This window comes from Hesperophylax consimilis, chromosome 24 (genome assembly GCF_061612785.1).
Source record: "Hesperophylax consimilis isolate HC1 chromosome 24, BYU_Hcon_1.0, whole genome shotgun sequence".
Classification (NCBI taxonomy): Eukaryota; Metazoa; Arthropoda; class Insecta; order Trichoptera; family Limnephilidae; genus Hesperophylax; species Hesperophylax consimilis.
The window spans coordinates 27,903,094-27,928,366 of NC_142859.1; the positions used below are offsets into that span (position 1 = coordinate 27,903,094).

Genomic DNA, 25,273 nt, shown 5'->3' on the forward strand with positions numbered 1-25,273 from the left:
ATTTTAGCTCGGATCTACTCGCTGAAAATATCAGATAATCGGATTGCTTTTTGTGCAATAGATATCTTTTTCTGAGCGATTCCTTTCTTTTCAGTTTATCTATAATGCTCTTATTGAACCATATCGGATATACATCGTTTGTGATGTTGGGTTTGTTATTTGGTATACATAATTCAAAAATACTAAACAGTACATTGTTTAAATATTTCACTGCTTCGTCTACAGATTTTATGGTGTACAAAAATGTCCAATCAAAATGCGAAAGAATATTATTGCACAGTTCTATGTTTGCTCGCTTATAATTAAATTGGTGGAAATTATAATTGTGGAGCGAAGGCGGGGGCCCGCGGGGGGCGCGGCGATCGTTTTGGCGGGGTCTTCGTCTGCACCGAACCGCTCTTGATAGGCGCGCGGAAATGTCCAGCGTCGGGTGATGCTGGTCTTCATTCACCAGTGGTTCCTCGCTTCTCATCACGTCACACACATTTATATTACTAAGGATAAGATCGAGAATGTTATCGCTACTGTTCTTCACTTTATTGTACTGCGTCAGTCCATTCGAGTTTGTGAAATACGAAAAATCAGTTAAGACGTCTTCGGGTTTATTATTTAAGTTAAAATCACCCAAAATTATTATGTTCTTATTTAATAATATATTGGCTTTATTGTCTAAATGTTCATAGAAAATACGTCTATTTTCGCTGTCATCTGTGCAGTAGAAGTACACTACACATATAAACACAGTGAAGTTATCTTTACAGACTTTTACCCAGATGTGTTCGCCATCTGTTTCTAGCTCCCTTACTCTTATTGAATTTAACGGTTTACGTACTGCGAGCAGTACCCCTCCCCCTCGTTGCCCCTCTCGGTCCCGGCGATGTACTGTGTACTGGCTGGTGGACAACAGTTCTGCGTCGAATACAGAGGTTTGCAACCATGTTTCAGTTAGAGCAATAACTTCAGAATTTTGTGAAATAACGTTGTTCGAAAATTCACCTATTTTCGTATTTAGACCACGCACATTTTGGTATTTCAACGCTAGTTTTGCCATTTTTAGGTAGGTAAAGATTTACCTGATTGTGTGCCACCTTCTTTATTTGATGGTGATAAGAATTTAAATTTAGACACAGCGATACCTGCCGGCCAGTTGGCGGCATCTAGGAATGTATCTTTCTTTTCTTCCGGGACACCTATTTTGAAGGAGGTGTAGTTCCCTTTTGCCTTCAATGAGACAATATCAAATTCGGAGTCCGGTTCAATGGTAAACAATAATGAATTAAACACTATGAATGAAATAAAATCGCGAGCTAATAACGCTGATATTTCATTAAACCAGCCATGTTGTACATATTTCATGACACCAGCCCGCTTCATTCGAGAGTTTTTTGCACTTCAGAAAACAGATTTCTGTTTTTTTAGTTAAATTATTACTAACCATAAATGACACAAAATTTTGAGATAATTTTAAAAATAGTTTTTTTTTGCTGAAAATACTAAATTTGTATTCCTCGTACCCAAAAAGTATGTTTCTAAATTTCATATTTAATAAATCAAAAACCATTTTTTTCTGAGACCATTAGTTTCGTAAGTAGGAATCTTTATTACAAACCAAATATTTTGTGTATAATTTTTTGAAATTTCGAATAAGGAACTATTCAATTAGATTTCGAATAAGGGACTATTCATAGAATCTATCTCAATGAAAATAAAATGTGATCAGGCAGGCAGGAACTATAATAAAATGTGATCAGGCAGGTAGGAACTATAATATAGAAAAATGCGAATAAGAAAGTCCATTTTTTTTTAATTTTTTTTTATTTATTTTTTTATTTTTTATTCACATTTAAACCCGCTAAACTACTTATGTAGTTTGTCAGCAGGGACATAGAGACAACATTTATACACTCATAAGATACAATTTGAACGTTACATAATTACATAAATTGGTTACATTGCAGAAAAGTTTAAATAGCAGCATAAAAGCCTTATATAATAAGCAAGTAAAAATAAATGTATGAACAAATTAGTATTATCAACAAGTACATCAATAGTTTCATAAATAGAGGTAGGTAGTCAAGAATATGAATTCCATTTCAGGGGCATCAGTATAGATCATTATTATCCAATAACCATTTCCTTAGATTATATTTAACATTAGCAGTATACATGTTATTATTTTTAATTGTCATTGGTAATAGGTTAAAAATTTTGGGTACTATATAGTTTAAAGTTCTTTCACCATATTTATTAGTACATTTCGGAACTACCAGTCCTTCATTTTGAGTGAATCTTGTGTTATGTGGATGGCAAACTCTTTCCCTATACAATGAATCTGACAATATAACATGTTGACTTACAATATTATAAAACAATAATCCTCTGACAGGTAAAATATTCAGAGACTTGTATATTAATTTAATGTTACTAACACGATATTTGACATTTGAAGAATAATCTTTAAAGAAATATTACATTTTGACGGCCTCCGTGATCGAGTAAATCACAGCATGCGCAAGTAAATTTTATTTTATTAATTTTTTGTTATTTCACAAATTACTCATGAAAAGTAATATCTAGTGTATTTGCGGCACGTTCCAGAGTGGAAGATACTCTCAGTATCGCTCTGGTATAAGACCATCATTCAGGATTGAAAAGTTGCTTGAAATGGCTTTAGCCGTATTTAGTGACCAGATCTGAATAAACAGGTACTTTCCCACTTTCCTTTTCCCATCTCCTTCCCCTCCCCACTACATTTAGACTTACAACATACTCCAACTCGATGCCATGGTCTCACTGGCTCAGACTCCAACGGCTCGGAGGGCTTTGAAGCAGAGAATGGACGGTTATCTCGAGAGTATTTCCTCCTGGGGTAAAAATAATCTCGTCGAATTTAATGTTTCAAAGACCCAATCCTGTCTGATTACGTCTAAAAGGGATCTAAATGATAATCTAGTCTCCTTCAACGGAAGTAATCTTCCGAACAGGCCTTCCATTGATATGCTTGGTGTAACTATAAGTGACCAGCTCAGGTACGGGGGCTCCATCGAAGCCAGAGTAAAGTTGGCCTCTCAGAAGCTGGGCGTACTGTACAGAGTGTACAGGGCCCGCAGATACTTTAATAGTACACAACTGCTCACCCTGTACAAATCGCAAGGGCGCCCTACTGTCGAATTTGGCAGCCATCTCTGGTCCGGAGCCCCTAAATACCTGAAAAAAACCCTTGACTCTGTGCAAAAACGGGCGGTCCGTTTGATAGATTCCCCAATCTTAACAAATGGACTGCAACCTTTAGAGCACAGGCGTCAGGTAGGTATGCTGTCCTTGTTATATCGGTATTACAATGGAAGATGCTCTGAGGAACTAGCGTCATTGATTCCTTCGGCACCGGTGCGTAGTCGGGATACACGCCAAACGCGCGCCCAACATTTGTACACGGTTGACATTTGTCACATGAGAACGGGTCGCTTCTACGATTCGTTCTTAAGTTCAACAGCTCGGCTGTGGAACGAACTGCCGGCCTCTGTGTTTCCTCCCTCCTACAACATGGGACTCTTCAAGACCCATGTTCCCTCTTTCCTCTCCACAAAAAGACCCTCCACACAGCATCCCCAAAGATGACATAGGCCCTGAGGGAAATTATTTTCTTCAGGGCCTCCTGTGTGGAGTTAATATTAAAAAAAAGACGGTTGGGAGTAATTAGGACTCTCATAAAAAAATTAAAACGGCCACCGTCTTGAAATAGAAACGGTATAATTAAGCGCACTTAAAGCGAAAGCGACACTAAACTGCGCTATGTAAATGACATGTTATTATTATTATGAAGCACCAAAAAATATTCAGAAAATTGTTTATTATTAGTTAATTTGTTATTAAAAATTACGCAAAAAGTCAAATGGGGAAAAACAGATGTCATTTGAACAACCGTGCTAATAAAGCGAGGGGGTCGCAATCTCGATATATCAACTATAGAATTGTTCTCGTATATAATTACAATTAAAAGCCACCTCCATGATAGAATGCCCGGAACTAGTTCAAAGAATTCAATTAAGAGTGCCCATCAAATAAACCAGACAAAACCACACAATAAAAGTCCCTCAAAGCAATATTTACACAAAACCAAACTCATTCATTCACCGCGCTTCATACATTATAATATTTCATACAGTGAATTAATTATTCATGCAATACATATTATTGGAACTAATTTAATTAAGAGTGACCATTAAGTAAACCAGACAAAACCACACAATAAAAGTCCCTCAAAGCAATACTTACACAAAACCAAACTCATTCATTCACCGCGCTTCATACATTATAATATTTCATACAGTGAATTAATTATTCATGCAATACATATTATTGGAACTAATTTAATTAAGAGTGACCATTAAGTAAACCAAACAAAACCACACAATAAAAGTCCCTCAAAGCAATATTTACACAAAACCAAACTCATTCATTCACCGCGCTTCATACATTATAATATTTCATACAGTGAATTAATTATTCATGCAATACATATTATTGGAACCAGTTTAATTAAGAGTGACCATTAAGTAAACCAAACAAAACAACACAATAAACGTCCTTCAAAGCAATACTCAAAACCAAACACATTCATTCACCGCGCTTCATACATTATAATATTTCATACAGTGAATCAATTATTCATGCAATACATATTATTGGAACCAGTTTAATTAAGAGTGACCATTAAGTAAACCAAACAAAACAACACAATAAACGTCCTTCAAAGCAATACTCAAAACCAAACACATTCATTCACCGCGCTTCATACATTATAATATTTCATACAGTGAATCAATTATTCATGCAATACATATTATTGGAACCAGTTTAATTAAGAGTGACCATTAAGTAAACCAAACAAAACAACACAATAAACGTCCTTCAAAGCAATACTCAAAACCAAACACATTCATTCACCGCGCTTCATACATTATAATATTTCATACAGTGAATCAATTATTCATGCAATACATATTATTGGAACCAGTTTAATTAAGAGTGACCATTAAGTAAACCAAACAAAACAACACAATAAACGTCCTTCAAAGCAATACTCAAAACCAAACACATTCATTCACCGCGCTTCATACATTATAATATTTCATACAGTGAATCAATTATTCATGCAATACATATTATTGGAACCAGTTTAATTAAGAGTGACCATTAAGTAAACCAAACAAAACAACACAATAAACGTCCTTCAAAGCAATACTCAAAACCAAACACATTCATTCACCGCGCTTCATACATTATAATATTTCATACAGTGAATCAATTATTCATGCAATACATATTATTGGAACCAGTTTAATTAAGAGTGACCATTAAGTAAACCAAACAAAACAACACAATAAACGTCCTTCAAAGCAATACTCAAAACGAAACACATTCATTCACCGCGCTTCATACATTATAATATTTCATACAGTGAATCAATTATTCATGCAATACATATTATTGGAACCAGTTTAATTAAGAGTGACCATTAAGTAAACCAAACAAAACAACACAATAAACGTCCTTCAAAGCAATACTCAAAACCAAACACATTCATTCACCGCGCTTCATACATTATAATATTTCATACAGTGAATCAATTATTCATGCAATACATATTATTGGAACCAGTTTAATTAAGAGTGACCATTAAGTAAACCAAACAAAACAACACAATAAACGTCCTTCAAAGCAATACTCAAAACCAAACACATTCATTCACCGCGCTTCATACATTATAATATTTCATACAGTGAATCAATTATTCATGCAATACATATTATTGGAACCAGTTTAATTAAGAGTGACCATTAAGTAAACCAAACAAAACAACACAATAAACGTCCTTCAAAGCAATACTCAAAACCAAACACATTCATTCACCGCGCTTCATACATTATAATATTTCATACGGTGAATTAATTATTCATGCAATACATATTATTGGAACTAATTTAATTAAGATTGACCATTAAGTAAACCAGATAAAACAACATAATAAACGTCCCTCAAAGCAATACTCAAAACCAAACACATTCATTCACCGCGCTTCATACATTATAATATTTCATACGGTGAATTAATTATTCATGCAATACATATTATTGGAACTAATTTAATTAAGATTGACCATTAAGTAAACCAGATAAAACAACATAATAAACGTCCCTCAAAGCAATACTCAAAACCAAACACATTCATTCACCGCGCTTCATACATTATAATATTTCATACGGTGAATTAATTATTCATGCGAAACATATTATTGGAACTAATTTAATTAAGATTGACCATTAAGTAAACCAGATAAAACAACACAATAAACGTCCCTCAAAGCAATACTCAAAACCAAACACATTCATTCACCGCGCTTCATACATTTTCACACAGTGAATTTGTTATTCATAGAATACCTATTACTCAACACAGACTAGATTCATCCCATTTTCCAGTTTTCCTTCATCACACCACCCCATCCCCATAAGCTAGCGTAACTCTTTTCTCTTTTATATTGACTAAAAAAATACGATACATCAGTGAAAACCTCTTATTGGTTTAATAATTATACTTATAAAATATTATAACTGTTAGTTTTCAACAAAAAAAATTAAACTCAACTCAAGAGTAATTTCAAAACCCAACTCCGTACCGAATCGAAATCGCCTCGTTTTGAAAGCATATAATATCTTTAAAACACGCTTCCTTGAAAAATAAATTACCTATTTTAAGGTTAACAAATTATTATAAGCAATAATTAGTCGCCTGAAATATCAATGCAAATTGAAAATATCTCCCGAGTAAAAATAAATGCCATCGACGGGAATTGAACCCGCGCCTTCTGATGTCCGGTCAGACGCTCTGGACCACTAAGCCACGTCGGTTTATTTCCAACCCGCCAAATAATTCAATATGTACTAGTACTTCAATCAACAATTACTGCTTTTCATATTTTTTCCTCCTGTAAACAACCAACTTTATTTTTGTAGGAAATACTTTGTTAGTGCAAAATTTATCACTACATGGCGTCGAGACATATTATATCTACATTGGTTGGTTAAATATTTTGACTTATGAAATATTGTTATGTTTTTATGAAGAATAATAAATTATTCGTCTGACCGCACATCAGAAGGCGCAGGTTCAATTCCCGTCGGCGGCATTTATTTTTACTCGACAGATATTTTCAATTTGTATTGATATTGCATCCGACTAATTATTGCTTATAATAATTTATTATCCTTTGTGCTATGCATAAAAACCTTGTCTTATAAACATTAGTTTATCATTAAAAAAATAATGTTTTAAGGTTGGTCGATGGTCCCAGTAGTTTTGTTGCCACAAAAAAATGAGTCGCCTTAGTAAAAGTTTTGTATCCAGTTATTAATTTAATATTGCTCAAAATATCAATATAAAACATCCCCTAAAAATCTTATCAGCCGTGAATTTGTACAGGGGCTGGTTTAATATTCATTAGGGTGGACTTGGGGAAGTAAGGGGTGACTAAAGCCCATTTGTTGCGACACTCGCTGCGGATTAATTCCTGAGAGATAATATTATGATGCAACCATTCAAGGGCTTTATTTATTTTCCCATAGATAAATACTTATTTGGGGAAGTCAAAATATCGTTTGGGTTGGATTAGATTTTGAGAGGGTCAACAGGAAACAATTAAGAAAAAAATTAAACAAACTCTGCATAAAAAAATTGCTTGTATTTTTTCTGTTTTTTATTATGTTTTATATTTATTTAGTAACACACTCTACCTTATTTATTATTTTTTTGATAAATTAATGTTTTAAAGACAAGATTTTATTTATGCATAGCACAAAGGATAACAATTATTTTTATAAGCAATAATTGTTCGCCTGAAACACTCATCCACATTGAAAAAATCTCCTGATAAAAAATACATGACGCCAACGGGACTCGAACCCGTGTCCATTCTATTTCCGGTCGAAAGCTCTGACCAATGATGTAAAAAGCAGTAATTGTTGAATGAAACACTAGCATATATTGAATATTTTCTCGGGTAAGAAATAAGCCCCCATAGCTCAGTGGTCAGAGCTTTCGACCGGAAATCGAATGGACACGGGTTCGAGTCCCGTTGGCGTCATGTATTTTTTATCAGGAGATTTTTTCAATGTGGATGAGTGTTTCAGGCGAACAATTATTGCTTATAAAAATAACACTCTACCTTATTAAATTGTTCACATATTTGTGTCAGAGGGCTAAAATAGGCGATATTATTTAGAATGTATTCAGGTAAAATATGCAATTGCGTCTTAAGCAATGGGAATTGAGAATATTTATTTCAATATTGTTTGACATAATGTATTATCAAAATGGCAATGCATTATTTTATGAAAACACATTAGGTCAGTCAATTGCGTTCTAATTTTTAATCTTGAATTATTCAAGACGTACGTTGTATGATCTAAGATGATCATGAAGACAGGTCGGTGGCTGAGTTGGTGGGGTCCCCACCCAGGCGTAGTGTGTTCAATTCCTCGGCTGGCTAAGTCCTCCATCACAACACAAGTAACATTTTCCACTTACTGTGGTGGTAGTAGGAGATTTTCAAATATTGTCAGGTTATTCGTAACCCGGGAATGTAAGTCTTTCTTAAAAAAAAATTAAATAAAAAAATATTGGAAAGATAACGGTCCTAGAATTATTTTTTAACCGGAACCATAATATTTTCATATTTGCAGTAATGTGGATTTCAAATAGTGCTTAAATATTTATGTGTACTTCTTACTAAGGCTCTGTAAAAGGTTAGAATTGATTGAGGGTCTTTGGAAGGTTTACTTATTCTGTTAATAAACCCCATCATTTTAAGTGATTTGCACATAGTGTAGTAAATAGATAGATTTGATTAAAGATTTTCACTGCCGAAAGTATAATAGGTAGTGATTTATTTTTGGGATATTACGCCGTGTTGCGCTTCATTCTTATTTAGCAAGCGTTATCCATCATCAGGAGAGATCTGCAGATAATCATCATAATACTTCATAAATAACCGTTATATTAAGACAACCCGCTGAGACGCAGTTTTTGTAAAAAATATATTTATTTCCATTTTGAAGTCATTTCTAGTCAAAAATTTCTACCTCAGAAGAAAGGTAGTTTAGGAGTGTAGTCATTTTCCCTAAATGAAAGATCATTGGCAGGTTAGTCCTGCCTCTTTGAAAAACAATAAGCCAGTACTGCCTAGCTCTAGTGAAGTTATCGGGGACATAAAGCGTAATACCTTCCAGAAAATCAGGATTCCAAATGCGTCCATCGAGCAGCTCATGTGCTACTAATACCATTGCAATTTTTCTCCTAACGTCTAAAAGTTTATATGATTGCGTTATGCTTAGATTATATCGCTAATAAAACCAAAACAAACACTGCGAATTCCAGTTTCTACATATTTGCACATAAAGTCAGAGATTAGCCAAAACACATTTACACAAATAATTCTAAAAATCCACAATAAAAAAACTGTAAAAAATATTGCCCTACTATAAGCGCTTGTTATAATATGACCGCCATTGAGAGGAACCCAATAGAATTAAAGTATCTTTATTGCAGCCGCGAGATTTGAGCTTTTTATTAGTGATCATGCGCGAACGTGTCTGCCACGTGGAGCACACGTGACCACCACGTGGATTCGACAGATTGCAGGCCGAATAAAGCTCATCTCGTTTGGTAGGCCAACCCTAAGGGATGCTGATATAAAAATTGTATTTGATAATCCCTAACGCGGACTGTTATTAAAATATAAATGTTCGTGCTTGGTTGAATGGACGAAGAATCAATTTTAAGTCGCTTGGGAAATGTTGTATCTTCACCACCCCTAGTGAGAAAATGGTTGTTAGATTAAGTACATATGGGAGTATTATTGTATACAGGGTGTATCGGCACGTACCCGACAAACTTTTACCAGCTATTCCTTAGCACATTTGGAGTAAAAAATGTTATGGGCACTTTGCTGTCCGGTAACATTTTTTTTTAATAAAAAATTTACTATTCATATTTTCACCAATGTTTTATCCTCTGTCAAAGCTTGAAAACCCATCTGGCAATATTTTGTTCGAGTTTCGTTGAATAATGTACGTACGTACCTACGTTGGCGCGCTTTTACAATCACAACGAAATGGTACGGCACCATTCGTCTCATTTTTAACTATTATTATTTAGTGTATACGAAAGAGCGAGGACACTTTTTGACACACTTGCTAATAACAACTGCTGAACACGAGATACAATGCAAATGACAGTGACAGAGTGTGGATTTTTTTATTTATTTTTTGTTTTTAATGGAAAAAAATGTTACCGGACCGCAAAGCGCCCATAACATTTTTTACTCCAAATATGCTGAGGGATAGCTGGTTAAAGTTTGTCGGGTACTTGCCGATACACCCTGTATATACGAGAGCGTTAGGTTAGAAAATGTGTGAAAAAGTTTTTAATGTAGAGAGGATTGTTAATTTTACAAACGGAAAAAGATTTAATTTTATTTAATGTAGTATCAGGTATTTTATTGAAAATTTTTCCATCTATTCTTAAACAGCCTATTGGAAAGAGCACAGTAGATTATTTTATATATGCAGAAGTCGGAGACGCCCAAGGAAGACTTGGGACGATCAAGTTAATCAGATACTTGAGTCGGGCCATGTCAAGAGTCAGAATAATAGAAGAGTATGTATGATTCGATTTATGAATGAGGTAAGAAGTGTGTGCCAAGACCGAGTTGTTTGTTCCCTGTGGGGAAACGGCGTGATGGTTAGTTAGTTAGTTGGTTAGCTCAATACAGGAGGCCCTGAGGAAAGAAATCCTCAGTGCCTATATCATCTTCGGGGTTGCTGTGTCCAGGAGTGACAAACGTATGAATCTATCCCCCCATTGCGATGCATAGCGATGGGTCGTGGGTATCCAGATAAATAGGTCAAACGGTTTCCATCAACTCTCTCTCAAGTCTCTTCCGATCCGGCCCACCACGCAGCTGGTGAGCAAACGCCTTCGCCACCAAGTCCTAGATAAACCTCACCCCACGAACCCGGGCACCCCTGCTAAGTCACCAAACGTAGCAAACCACATCAGTAGGGTTTACTTACACAAGTCCATAAGTGATTTTCTTATAATACTGCAAAGGTGCTGCAACCTATAAAAAAAGGTTCAATGATATTTCATTAAAATAAAAATTCAACACACCTTATATATAGTCATTAAAAGTGATGAAACAAAAACTGGGCTTAATAGTTACCTAAGTAACCTAGTTTTTGATTCATCACTGTGACTTTATATAATTTTTTGTAGGTGTGTTGAATTGTCATTTTGATGATATACCCGGTCACGAAAAAAATCCAAAAAGATGTAGTAGTGCAATTTATCAAAGAAGACATAAACAAATGTAAAAACCTAGCAGACATGTAGGTACGTGCAAGGCAAAACCAATGCAAACATATATTAAATAACATTTTAATTTTATGGTTAGTTTTCATGAAAATTGCTTTAAGAGTTTTTTATTACTACTTGTATTTGAGAGACGAGTCACCATTTACTACGCAGTATGATATTGGTCAGAATTTTGTTCAATCACCGATTACAATGGAATTCACAGATAACAGATTTAAGAGCTTCAAATAGAAAAAAAAACCTATCACTTTTGTTCACAGACAGATAAAAATTGATTAAAAATAAGGAGAAGAGATTCAAGTTATGTATATACTATTATCTGATAGTATTATTGTCCCAGCGTCTGGACGATGTAGGCCCTCTGATTGGTCAAATTCATATTATGTGATTCGGATAAATTCTGCATTGGGGGTCTGCAGGCAAAAAATACCAATCTGCCCCTCAATTTTAAGCAACCGTAAGGTTCATTTCGGTTTGCAGGCGACTGGATACAAAAAAAATAAGACATTAAAAATTAAGACACGATTTCATACTGAAAAAGAATCGCCACATGTAATACGATATTTCTTCAAAAATATCGTTTCTCCTCATATAATTTTTGGATAATATCGAAGAAAATATGTTTTAGAAAGTTTATAATCCATTGGATTAATTAAATTACAGTGAAAATTATCCACAATTACGTGATTACGTTTGACGAAAAAAGCACGCGTTCATTCAATATGGCCGGCAATAGCTGGCCGACACGGAGCGCACCTCTGGCGGTGTAAAAACTAACCAAATAACTGGCGCAAATATTTAAATATGCAAAATTACTTGACCATTAAGCGTTTCATAAGAAGATTTCTTCTGGAAGTTTATTTAAACTTTGCAATGGCATTTTTCATTATTATTTATAATTTTTTTTGCTTATTAATTATATCTGATTTTATATTGACATGTTTTATAATTTCTAAAATTTAAAAATTATTTATTTGCGATGCTTTAATCCTGATTGTTTATTTATATCTTAAGAAATAGGGTAAAAATACCGTTTGAAGAGAATATGTTTAATTTTTTTATTTAGTATTTCAACTTTCAATTTATTAGAATAACCGTTATTAAATGTTATTTGTCTTATGAATATATTGTTTTATGCAAAAATTTTTTTCAGGTCTTAAAATACTTCACACGGGATATAAAGCATCACAAATAAATAATTTCGAAATTTTAGAAATAAGAGAACATGTTTATAAAAGTAGATATAATTAACAAGATTTTTTTTTATAAACTCTCTTTTAAATATTTTCCCACTTAACTGGTCTTTCATATTGTAATTCCTAATTCGTACAAACCCAGCCTACTCTTACCCCTCCCCCCTCCTTCCACTTCTTTTTTCCAATTGTAATCTATATTTAATTTTTGACTTCAGTGTATACTTCGTTCATGAAACATGTATTGGTTGTATATAATAAAGTGATGTTAAAAAAGTTATTTGTTTTTTAATAAAATAAAGTTTAATAGGATAACATTATTTTATCTATTTCCATTGTATATCAATGCATACGTACATAATAAAATGTAAACATTATATTTATTTATTAATTGGACAATTTGCATAGCGCCGCTTTTGTGAGATATCACCTCAGGGGCGCTATATTGTAATAATCTACCTTTATATATAGATTTTTACTCTCCTGATGAAGGTGTATATATATTCTAACTTTAAACTTTATTAGATACAGTAACAGTTTTAGGTAAAGAATTACCACCAGTTGGAGTAAAATTTACACCTTTTAATTAAACCGACTGTTAATCTCATCGCACAATTACCCTCCTTTTATCCATAAACACGGGTACAATTAATCAATATGTAATAATCTATTATTTCAGTCAACTTTGTTATAACTATCTTTGATTGTTGTGACAAACTATACGATATTGATTCAACTTATAGACATTGACGGTTGTAACACATATTTAAGCACTGCAAGTCTCCTATGAGCAAATTATATTAGGTACCATGACAGTTAATATCAGTGCCGTGCAAGAAGTGCCGCCTAGCCGCCTGGCCTAGCAGTTAAAAACCCGCGGAGCGGGTTTTTAACTGCTAGTTATAATGATTAATTCATGTGTCAGATGTTTAAATCAACTTTTATGTGTCGAAAATTGTTAAGATTAGAGAAAATTAAAATTATTTGACATACATTTTACAAACCTAATTAATCTTACACAAATATAACATCCACTGGTAGTATCAAGATTCCGGACATATTTAGCGAAAGCCCCGAGAAATTTACAAAATTTCTTGAATCTGTTGTTCTAAGGGCAAGCGTAACTTACGTTATGATCTATGAATTTATAGATGGCGTTAGTTTCATTATTTTATGAAAATACACCTTTTGAAAGTTATGCTAATAAAACGTTTAGCCTTATGACGAATTATTAATTATTAAGACACTATTTAGGTTACCAAACAATTTATTAGGAATTTGTGATCATTTCAAAAGATAGCTACCCAAAATATAAGAAAAAATAGTTGCAAGATGATATTGTGAGTTCTAAATTTGAAATATAAGATCGACAATAAAATAAAGTCGGAATCTTAAGGCCCTATAGGAAGCGTTTGAAACGGAGCAAAAATCTCTCAAAAAATACTTTAGTTTCATTTAAAGATACACTGTGAATTTTTTCAAGACTGTAACATATGAAATAACAGAACGAAACGGGGTTTTAATAATTTTCGGAGCTTATTTTGCGATTTTTTGTTATCGAGGAAATTTCATATAATTAACGTTTTGGCATGACAAATGTGAAGATATCTTCAAAAATAACTTTTTTCAAAACTTTTTAGAAAATGAATTAGTAACTTCAGAGGGATTAACAGATTATTTTCGAGTATTTGCTAAGGCAAATTCGACCATCCGTACGGTAGGGTCGTGCGTCGCATATTTTCGTAAACGCTTTCTTCACTTAAGTCGTTAATTTCCCGTATTCGGAATTTTTACCGATTTATAACTAATTTCTTGTTAACTCTTTAAGGCGATGCCATACGTAGTAATGCAAAATGATGTGTTTTTGGTTTGAATATTTGGTCACCTAGAAATGTTTCAGATGCTTTAATTAAATACTGCGAGTAGAATACATCTTGGCCTTTGCAATAATCGAGTATTTTTTATATAAGTCTATTTATAAGACCAGAAAAAAAATGTATAGGCCTATGAAAACTGTTAAAAAATAAAAGGCACTTTTTGGCCATGTTTTTTTCATGCATAAATCAAAACAGGCGGATTGTGTTAAGCGGGAATTTAAACCTTATCGCCATCTACGTAAGGGTTGTTATTGATAGCGGCTCAATTTAAAATATTGCACGACGTAGTGCATCGCCTTAAAGAGTTAACGAGAATTTAGTTATAAATTGGGAATACGGGGGCTTAACGACTTAAGTGAAGAAGGCGTCTACAAACATATATGAGACGCACAACTCTGCCGTACGGATGGTTGAATTTGCCTTGGCAAATACTCGAAAATAATCTGTTAATCTTAACGACATTAGTGAAGACGTGTATTGTGTGCTCGGCGTATTGGACCGTTCTACGGTCGAATTTGCCATAACAGACCTAGAAAATTGATGCGGTTTTTTTTTCAATTTATTCTGTTGTGAACGTATCCATACTAAAGTTAAAGAGTTTTCTAGTTGAATCCCTCTGAAGTTACCAATTCATTGTCAAGAAAAAAAAATCTGGTACTTACCGCCAATTTCGTGCTTGAAAAACATTACAAAATATTTGAATAGTAAGGTACTGTTTTAACTTACATCCGTGCGTATCAAACCCCTGTAATTAGAGTCTTGTGTCGTCTTAATAAACTGAAATAAATAAAAAACCTGAAACCTTTAAATATCTGTCTTTGCATATTATCAAGACAAATGCAGATGCATGAACACGTGTTCTGACATGATAAGAATTTACAAAAAGTTTATCAAGAAACGGCCTGAAATCTTGTTTTTAACAAAATTACCAATAATTTGAAGAGATTTTTAATAAATAAGCAATACTCTTTTTTCCGTGCACAAGAGCAAATTAAAGCACGGGCAAGCCACTAAGTGAGGCCTACATTACTGGAAAACATAAATTGTAAAAAATAATGAACCAAATAAAAAAAAAAAAAAAAAAAATGGAATGTATGTATAATGTGGTTCTATGATAACTCAACACAGTGACAATTCAACACACTTTTAAAAAGTGATATAAAGTCATTAGAAACGATGAAAATTTCTTTTTTTAACCTAACCAAAATTTACCTACATAACCCAGTTAATAAAGTTTTTGTTTCATCACTTTCCATGACTTTATATAACTTTTTAAAGATGTGTTGAATTATCATTGTGATGATTTATCCAGTTACCGTATAAAGTATATGCCATACCTTAGTTAGTAATAGGTTTCAAGGAAAGGATAGATTGCCTCGCAAGTGTTGGCATGTGAAAGTATGTATATTTGTATATGCCAAAATTTGCGAAGCAATCTATCCTTTCCGCTTTTCTATCTATCTTTATATAATCTATCTTTGTTAGTAACAGGCTTTCAAGAAAAAATTATAACAATAGCTAATACATATCTTTTTACAGGCCGTCAGTACGTGGAGAAAGAGAAACGAAGAGAGACATGGCAGACAAGAAAAAATGGAATGCAGAGCTCTTCCACGAGCTGGCGAGGACCCCTCAGGGCCATGAGGCTGGTCATCCTAGTGGCCCTCCTCCCAGCACTGCTGATAGCCGTGCCGCTGTATCTAAGGTGGGTTAGTCGCGGACCTCATTTATCATTAGAAAAACATAGACACGGCGGACTAAGCCAGAATTGCTAGCAGTGAATATTATTTTTATTTTTTTTAATTTAATTAAAATCAAATTTAATAATATAATTATTAAGTTCTGCAATTATTTTTGGTTTTTGTTATTGTTACAGCTGTTTCGGCTTTCAAGGCCATTTTCAAGCTGTGGTTAAGCCACGTTTTGACGACTTATTAATATGATTCTATTTGACCCCCTCCCAAGTTAAAATGATTTATTACCGGTTAAACCAATTTACTGATAAAAATAATTGTGACAATAGATTTCATATTCTGTGGGGGTATTTTGAAGTCTGTTTTCCCCACATTAATGTTATCTTAATTGTTTTATAATGATGTAGCAGTTATTAATTTATTTAAATGTGTTATATTATAATTATATTATTAAATTTGATTTAATTAAATTTTTAAAAAATTAAATGGAGTTCTACCAATTAAACACAAAAACAATAAATAAATATTATTTATTGTTAACCAGTTTATGGAACCCTATTTTTATTTTATATGTAAATAAATTAACTATTCAATTTATAAGCTAAAAACAGTATAATTATGTTTATCTGTTCATAAAAGCAGATTATTTGTGATGTGACATTATATTTTAAATAAAACAATCACTTGGTAAACACCAATTTAATAAAAGTTATTGTTTTATTTTAAAATAAAAAAGTTTATTTATAAACAAGTTTTGCTGTGCAATTATTATTACGCGTGACAGCTGTTTCGAAGGCATTATCAAATTGTTTAATAATGCCTTCAAAAGTATTTATATTGTTGAACATAAAAAAGAAACATTTATCAAAAAAATGCTATCAACGATTATTTATTTATTATATATAATAATAATTATAAAATTTAATCCAAATAAATTATCAAAAAAGTTGTCTATTCTAATCTACCCAGTATTTCCAAGAAACCTAAAGTTATATATCCTTTAACTAATTCAGGGATTTATTAAAAAGTTTTTAATTATTGAAGAAGAATATAATACTAATAAATCTAAGCGAAACATGAAACAAAACAACACACAGAAAGATAACGGTCTCAACTTAGTTTGATTCCCAGTTAATAATCCAAAACTTCGAAATATTCGAGTTTTTATAAAACAATTAAGACAAACCTGCCATCACTAAAGGGCGAAAAACAGTTGCCTCACACATTGATTTTTAAAGCAAATCGGTTTATACCGAAAATATTAAATTAATAATAGATAGTCATATACATAAAGTCAGAAACCCTTCACTTTCACAGTCTGCGATATTGTTAATAACTAAATATGCAAAAAATCTAAACTAAGAATTTGCAAGCTTTATATGGTTATTTCATAAAAATTCTCCAGTCCTAAAGAGTCCTTAATTCTCTAGTCTTTAAAATAAATATCAACTATACTGTTGCCACTAATCTTCTAATAAATGTAATTTTAATAATAGTGGAGGGTAAAACTGCAAACTCAAAATCAATGTCCAGTCTTTTTACTATAGTGCTAAGTCGTAAGCTTTTTAATAAAAGTGTGAATATCTGAATTTAACAGTCAGGTAAAGATGTTTTTTTGTATCTGTTTGTAAATAATACGTGTGTTTTTCTGCATCTGTTTTTAAATAATAAGTATGTTTCTCTGAATCTTTTTGTAAATAATAAGTAGTTTCTCTGAATCTGTTTGTAAATAATAAGTATGTTTCACTGAATCTGTTTGTAAATAATAAGTATGTTTCACTGAATCTGTTTGTAAATAATAAGTATGTTTCACTGAATCTGTTTGTAAATAATAAGTATGTTTCTCTGAATCTGTTTGTAAATAAAAAAAGTATGTTTCTCTGAATCTGTTTGTAAATAACAAGTATGTTTCTCTGAATCTGTTTGTAAATAATAATATGTTTCTCTGAATGTGTTTGTAAATAACAAGCGTGCTTCTCAGAATCTGTTTGTAAATAATAAGTATGTTATTCTGTATCTCTTTGTAAACAATATGTATGTTTCTCTGAATATGTTTGTAAATATTAAAAAAAGTTGGAGCCTGGGAAGTAATAAAATGTACAGCGCCGGACGAAATTTATGTATCAACAATAATTACCAAAATCGGACAATAGAAATTGTGATAATTTATAAATTTTATAATATGTAGTTTTGTTTTTCTTTACTAAAGTTAGATTATTAAGCGTAATTTTCGGATATTTCTAACAACGTTTTGTTGTTTCAGATATTATGTATTCTCGGGACAACTATATCCAGTTGGCATGAGCGATATGAGGCTCATTGATAGAAAAGTATCCACAACATGGTGTCAAGTAAGTATCTATGAAATTTTCGATTACCTAACTCTAAAAATATTACATTTTCTAATACAGAAGACACTGAAAGACGGTGCCATATTGTAAAAATGTAAAAAAACTCTGCTATGTTCAAAATCAAATTTTGCAGTTCTTATGGGAAAGAATGCGCTATTTTTTAAGTGCACAATAAGAAGAACCCGGTAAGTAAAACAGTAAATTTTAAGTTCAAAGGTTCATTTGCAGGCGACTGAAAATTGATTGACGGCTATTTGAAATCAGGCGTGACCCCTTTGATTTCGCCACAGCCATAATATGACACATTCAGCCCTTCTATGCGGAACTTCTCTTTGATTGATTATTGATGATTAAATACTTAAAATTAATTTAAATGATGAGATTTAACTGTTTATATCTCTTGAGTGTAAATTTTATTGTTTAAAAGACCTACGTTTTTATTGTTAATTAATTCAACGGTTTGATTGGATTGAATATTGATTCTGATATGTTATTTTCAATTAATTGCAAAAGGTTATCTAAGACTTAACAAAGATAAAATTGTGATAGGCTGTAAATCAAAAGTGTCGATTTAGTGTCAGAAATGACAATATTGATATACACACATGATTAAATTAATTCCATAAATTTTATTGTTCTTTGATTGCTGTATTTTGTTTGCAAATGCTTTCTCTTCTCCTTGACGTCTTTTCCCAACATAAAACATAATTTATTATCAGTAGGTTTGTTTCTGCGTTATTTTTATTTCATTTAAAAAAAATATTTTTTCTTGATATAGCAATCCTGATGAGTTACAGAACTTATTTCAGGACCGGAGGAACTGTCAAAACAAATGTAGGAGTAAATAGGTACAATTTTACATTGGTATTTTAATATCAAAATTAAAAGCTCACATAAAAAAACAGTTCAAAAATAAGAAAAAGGAGGTTAAGTACAACAAACAAGAAAAACCAAAAAAAGAAATAGACAAGGATATACCTTAAACATAAGCACAAAGCCAATGTAGGAATTTACACAAAGGTATCCACTAAGACAGTGGTAAAAATAAATTATGCTTGATTAAAAAACAGAAAAGTAGAGCAAAAAGAAACAAGACAAAATAAAAAAAAAACGACATGAAAATTACGTAATTTCGTTTTGAATGTACTTAAAAAGGTATTCTTTTAAAGTATTACTTTGATTTTTTAAATATTTTGGCTGTTTTTATACATATCTGGAAGAGAGTTATAGAGTGTGTAGACAATATAGTTAAGAGATTTCATCCCATATTTTGCAGTATGGGTTGGAGAAAAGCGGATTTTATTGTTATTATGGTTATTACGAGTATTGTGGCTGTGGATTTCTGGATTGTAAAGTGACTTGATGTTGGTGTGGGTTGTTTGTTGGCTAATTTGTAGGATGGTGCTCGTAATTTCTTGTTTGGGAAGGATTGTGATTGAAACGGAATAAATGTCCTTGACATACATATGTGTCCCATGGAAGACAAAGAAAATTTATGAGAGCTCGGTTTTGGACCACCTGCGGGTCAGCTACCAGTTTCTTTGAGGAAAGCCCCAGATACAACAGAGATAGGATAGGTGTGAATGTACCATGGCATACTACACTGAAGTTAGTAAAGGAATAGGTAGTAATTTTACAGTTTTCCTACGAGTTCTGTCTTTGCATTGCTCGCGACCTCCTTAAATTAAATGTTTATGTTAATATCTGTCTAAAATGGTTAGTATTTTAAAGGTACCTTTATCTATGGCCTTAAATTATTAAGTAGCTTTGTATAGCCTCATCATCATGATGCTATATAGCTGGGTGGTAATTTGGCCTGCTTCGAAAATGTTCTCAATTCTTCGGTCCCTCGCCATCGCTTCTAGTCCTCAGCCCTTCCCGTCCTGGAGGTCCAGCATGGACGGTAGATGAAGCCCTACGTCAATACGATATTGCCTGAATCCAAGACCTATGGTTAGTTAGCAATATTCGCGAACACGATAGACAAAAAAATCCCACCAAATCTAGCGCGGCTCCTTGGCTGTCAGTTGAATTTCGGTTGATTCTTGATGTAAGCAAGTTTGTCAATAATGTCGTTCTTTTATTAATGAACGGAATGACGTGGAGAATATTTAATTTCGCAAAAATTTCACACATTGTAAAAAATCGTATACGCGGCGAGTTTAATCCGTTCAGGCCAATGACCCTACATTTGTTCAGGCTTGAAGAAATGGAATTTATTCACCTAACAAATTGTGAATAAAGATCCCACTAACTAATTAACTTCCTTTTTAATGCCGGAAATTCGGAATGCCAATGCGTATTTATTTTAGTATTTCAATTCAGCATTTGCAATTTATTAATGTTTTTACGTAACTCCAGCTTTGCCAGTATACAGGGTGTATCGGCACGTACCCGACAAACTTTAACCAGCTATTCCTTAGCAGATTTGAAGTAAAAAATGTACACTTACACAAAGGGCACTTTGCTGTCCGGTAACATTTATTTTTAATAAAAAATTTACTATTCATATTTTCACCACATGTCACCAATGTTTTATCCTTTGTCAAAGTTTGAAAACCCATCTGGCAATATTTTGTTCAAGTTTCGTTGAATAATGTACGTACGTACCTACGTTGGCGCGCTTTTACAATCACAACGAAATGGCACAGAACTATTCGTCTCATTTTTAACTATTATTATTTAGTGTGTGTGAAAGAGCGGGGACACTTTTTGACTCAATTGCTAATAACAGCTGTTGAACGCGAGAAACAATGCATATGACAGTGACGGAGTGTGGATTTTTAATTTATTTTTTGTTTTTAATGGAACCGGACAGCAAAGCGCCCATAACATTTTTTACTCCAAATGTGCTGAGGAATAGCTGGTTAAAGTTTGTCGGGTACTTGCCGATACACCCTGTATATCAACATCTTTAGAATATCCGATAGATAGGACGGAACTACCGACGATTTTACACCGATTTACCGAGACAAGGCGCGCTATTGATACGAAGACTAATATTGGTAAAGCAAATCGACGTACGCTGGCAATGATGGCGCACGTGTGTGTGAATTAACGTCAGACGACTACTTTAAAGTTAAAAATACTAATAAATTGACAATGTCGAATTGAAATAATAACATTAATATGCATTGGAATTCCTCGTGTACTTTTTGACACTAAAAAGGGAGTTAAATAGTTTGTGACCAATAGCGTTTTTTCCTCCAAGTTAGAACGGAATTAATTGATCATCCATGGATCGCGTATACGATTTCTTTTAACTCTAAAACTTAGTTGGTTCACCTCCATTAATTGATTTGCCAGGTATTATGCATAACGAACGACATTATCCAAAAAGTTGTGCTTATTGAAAGCTTATCTGACACCTTGCAGGCCTCGCTAAAAGCAGGAGCTTCTGTCTACCGACTCTCGTATTGACATGGGGCTTTATGGATCAGTATAAAATCGTAGGTAGTTACGCCTAACGATCCGACATTGTAAAGTTATTGATTTCACTGTGATAGACCCCTTGTTAAAATTATTTTCCACACATTCCATACAACTCTTCCCCTTTCTGCTTTTGGGTAGAATCCATTGAAATCTATTTCACAAACTTTGAATTCCGGTAAAAATTCGTGCAAGGTTTAAAGTATATTTTTCTGATTATGATCATCGCATTAAAAATATGTTATTTTAATATTTTCATTCATAATTGTTGATTTTAAAAACTATATAAAACCACACATTCCGAAACGGTTCTAACTGGGTACAACGTCATATGACATAGAAACCTCAAATGTCCGATAAGACGGCAGTCACCAACAGTTATTTTCACCTGTCGCCGCCGAATTCTTGAATAAAAACGAACATGTCTTTTTGGTGGCAAAACGAAAATGGCACATTTTAAATCGTTTAAAAAAATGTATTCGTTCATGTAAAAAAAATACCTTAACTACCGCAATTTTTTGTTCATAATTTTTTTATAAAATAAAAAAAAAAACAGTTAACATATCCTGTTATGAAGTTCTTTCTAGATGTCTAGCCCACCCACAGAATCTTTATTATTATGTTCTTTCTACATGTGTAGCCTACTCACAGGCCACAGGGCATATCAAATAATGTTGACTTTAAAATTAAGGCGATGCCATACGTAGAAATGCAAAATCATTTGTTTTTGGTTTGAAAATTTGGTCGCCTAGAAATGTTTCAGATGCTTGAATGAAATAGTGCGAGTAGAATACATTTTGGCCTTTGATAAAATCGAGTATTTTTTAGATAAGTCTTTTTATAAGCCCAGAAAAAAATAATGTATAATGCCTATGAAAACTGCTTTAAAGTTCAAAATCTCCTACTTACGAATCCATTTTCGGTTATGATTTTATTTTATAATGTGGAAAATTAAGTTATATATAAAATGATCGAAATTTTTTTTAATATTTATGCCTGAACATCCACAAAATAAAATAAAAGGAACTTTTTGGCCATGTTTTTTTCTTGCATAAATCAAAACAGGCGGATGGTGTTAAGCGGGAATTTAAACCTTATCGCCATCTACGTAAGGGCTGGTATTGGTAGAGGCTCAATTTAAAATATTACACGACGTAGTGCATCGCCTTAACCAAGTATCAAAAAATAATAGGTGCAATTTTTATTCTGTTAAGATAAGTCATGTCATTATAACAAGCTCCTTCAAACAAGAACTAATCCGAAAGTGACATTGCTCGGCTCTAAGATATCATCATTATTAATTTGTGGTTCATACAATGTAATAATCATTGTTTTATTATCAAATACAAATAAGAAGCGTTTGCTTTCATCGTACTATCTCAAATTGTAACTACTAAGTGATATTTAACGAAATTGCAGCACTTTCTACGCTGAGTATCACAAAAATCAAAGTTCGATTTTCGATATTATTTCCAAAATGATTTCTAGGTTTTGTATTACTTATCTACATAAATGTATTAATGTAGTTGTCCTAAATTAGTTTTCAATTAACTTAGGACACTTTTAAAAGTTCGGGTCTTCCTGTGATCTATGATCTGAGTGATTTCCGTTTTCACAGTGTTGATACATCAATTTCACTTCCAAATAATCTTAGAAAATAATGTTATATTTTTCACAAAAGTACGCAAAATTAATATTCCGTACCTAGTTGTTTCTGACAAATCATTTTAAAGTGAACACAGTTTGAGTATATCTGTGTATACCGATAGTAACGAAAACTTCGATAAAGTTTTTAGAACTAATGTTTTTTGATTCATTCTTCAGAAACCCAACAAAAACAAAAATAATTGTTACAATAAAATATTTTTTTATCTATCCAGTTTACCGTTACACAAGCAATAGTTTTTTTAACCCTTCAATACTTCCAACACTTTTGTTCATTTGCAATGTTTTCTGTGTATTTCAAATGCGCTATTTTTAAATTATCCGTAAAAAAATACTGTTTTACAAATTAAATAAATTTATCTTTCCGGTTCATGCATTTAAAATAAATATTATTATTTCCAAATAATACAAATATAATATCAAACGTGAAAAATGTTGTCAATAACGCTAACCACATTTTTATTTAATTTTTTACTCCAACCGTAGAAAAATTGAGATATCTTGATATTTCGAAAGCACATTCATTTTGTTTGGGGAATTTTTAAGAAAACTGTTACTTCATTTTTATCTCGTTCATATAATTAAAAAAATAATTTTTAAAGTTAAACCGATTGTTACGTTAGCGGCGCGAAATATGAATTATTCGTTGTGGTTATGTTTAGGATTTTTTTAATGACATTCTGTATACATACTTGAGGCAGACTGGAAAGAATTTTTATTTATCTTTCCAACGTTAGAAAAATACGTATTTCCCACAGACATAGGAATTAATAGACGAGAAGATAATGGCGAGGGGTAAAATCAACTGTTGAAGAACGAAGGGAGTGAAGCTGACTGTGATTCGTCAATAAATCAATCTGACAGTAAATAGGCATCTCGCATTATAATATCACCATTTACTTCTTAAAAGTAAAATCTGCTTTTGAATGAATAGACATTTTTACATGGGAGCGCAAATTACTCGCCACGTTATGAACAAATTTTCGAAGTCCAAATTCGGCAAAAAAATTCGGTTTTATTTTCAGAGTCGAATATTTCTTTTAAGTATTTAGTTAAGACACTTTTATAAATGTTCATAATTTACTTCCCAGCAACCAACCAGCTTTGTGTTTCGCGTCCAGACGTTTCTCGATGTGATAGTAACAACTGATTCATATTATACGATGTGAATATGCTTAAAATAAAGTAATATAATGCTTATATATGGAATGTAATACGACAATTGGGTTTATTCTCTTTTTCACATATATTTTTACAAGTTTTCATAGTACAAGTCAACATTTTGCCGTGTTATTTCGTAAAATGAACCGATGATGCCTCGACCATAGTTCGCACAAGAATGATGACGTCACGTTTTCAAGTTTCACTTGAGGCCATACGCGAGCCCAGCCGGCTCCAATGGAACCGGTATGGGGAGTGGGGATAATACGCTTTTAATCACTTAGGGCAGGTCTACTAATATTCATATGTCTATGGTTGTAGTATACATACTTGAGGCAGACTAGAAAGAATTATTATTTATCTTTCTAACGTTAAAAAAACGTATTTCCGAATGATAGAAAAAAAGATTTAAATATTTTATAAAATGCTAACTGACGTGTACCCGGCGTTGCTAGACTTTTTACTACTTT

At 32.7% G+C, this 25,273-nt stretch overlaps 1 protein-coding gene across 6 annotated transcripts in view; it reads left to right on the plus strand.

The window, feature by feature from the left end:
- Positions 1 to 25,273, plus strand: part of LOC149412152 (uncharacterized) — a 94,434-nt gene that overhangs the window by 45,017 nt on the left and 24,144 nt on the right. For all 6 annotated transcript variants that reach the window (XM_089646456.1, XM_089646459.1, XM_089646455.1 and 3 more), the window contains 2 exons: positions 16,043 to 16,208; positions 18,461 to 18,548. In XM_089646456.1, coding sequence (XP_089502582.1) covers positions 16,043 to 16,208; positions 18,461 to 18,548 — 254 coding nt within the window. The remainder of the gene's footprint in view (positions 1 to 16,042; positions 16,209 to 18,460; positions 18,549 to 25,273) is intronic.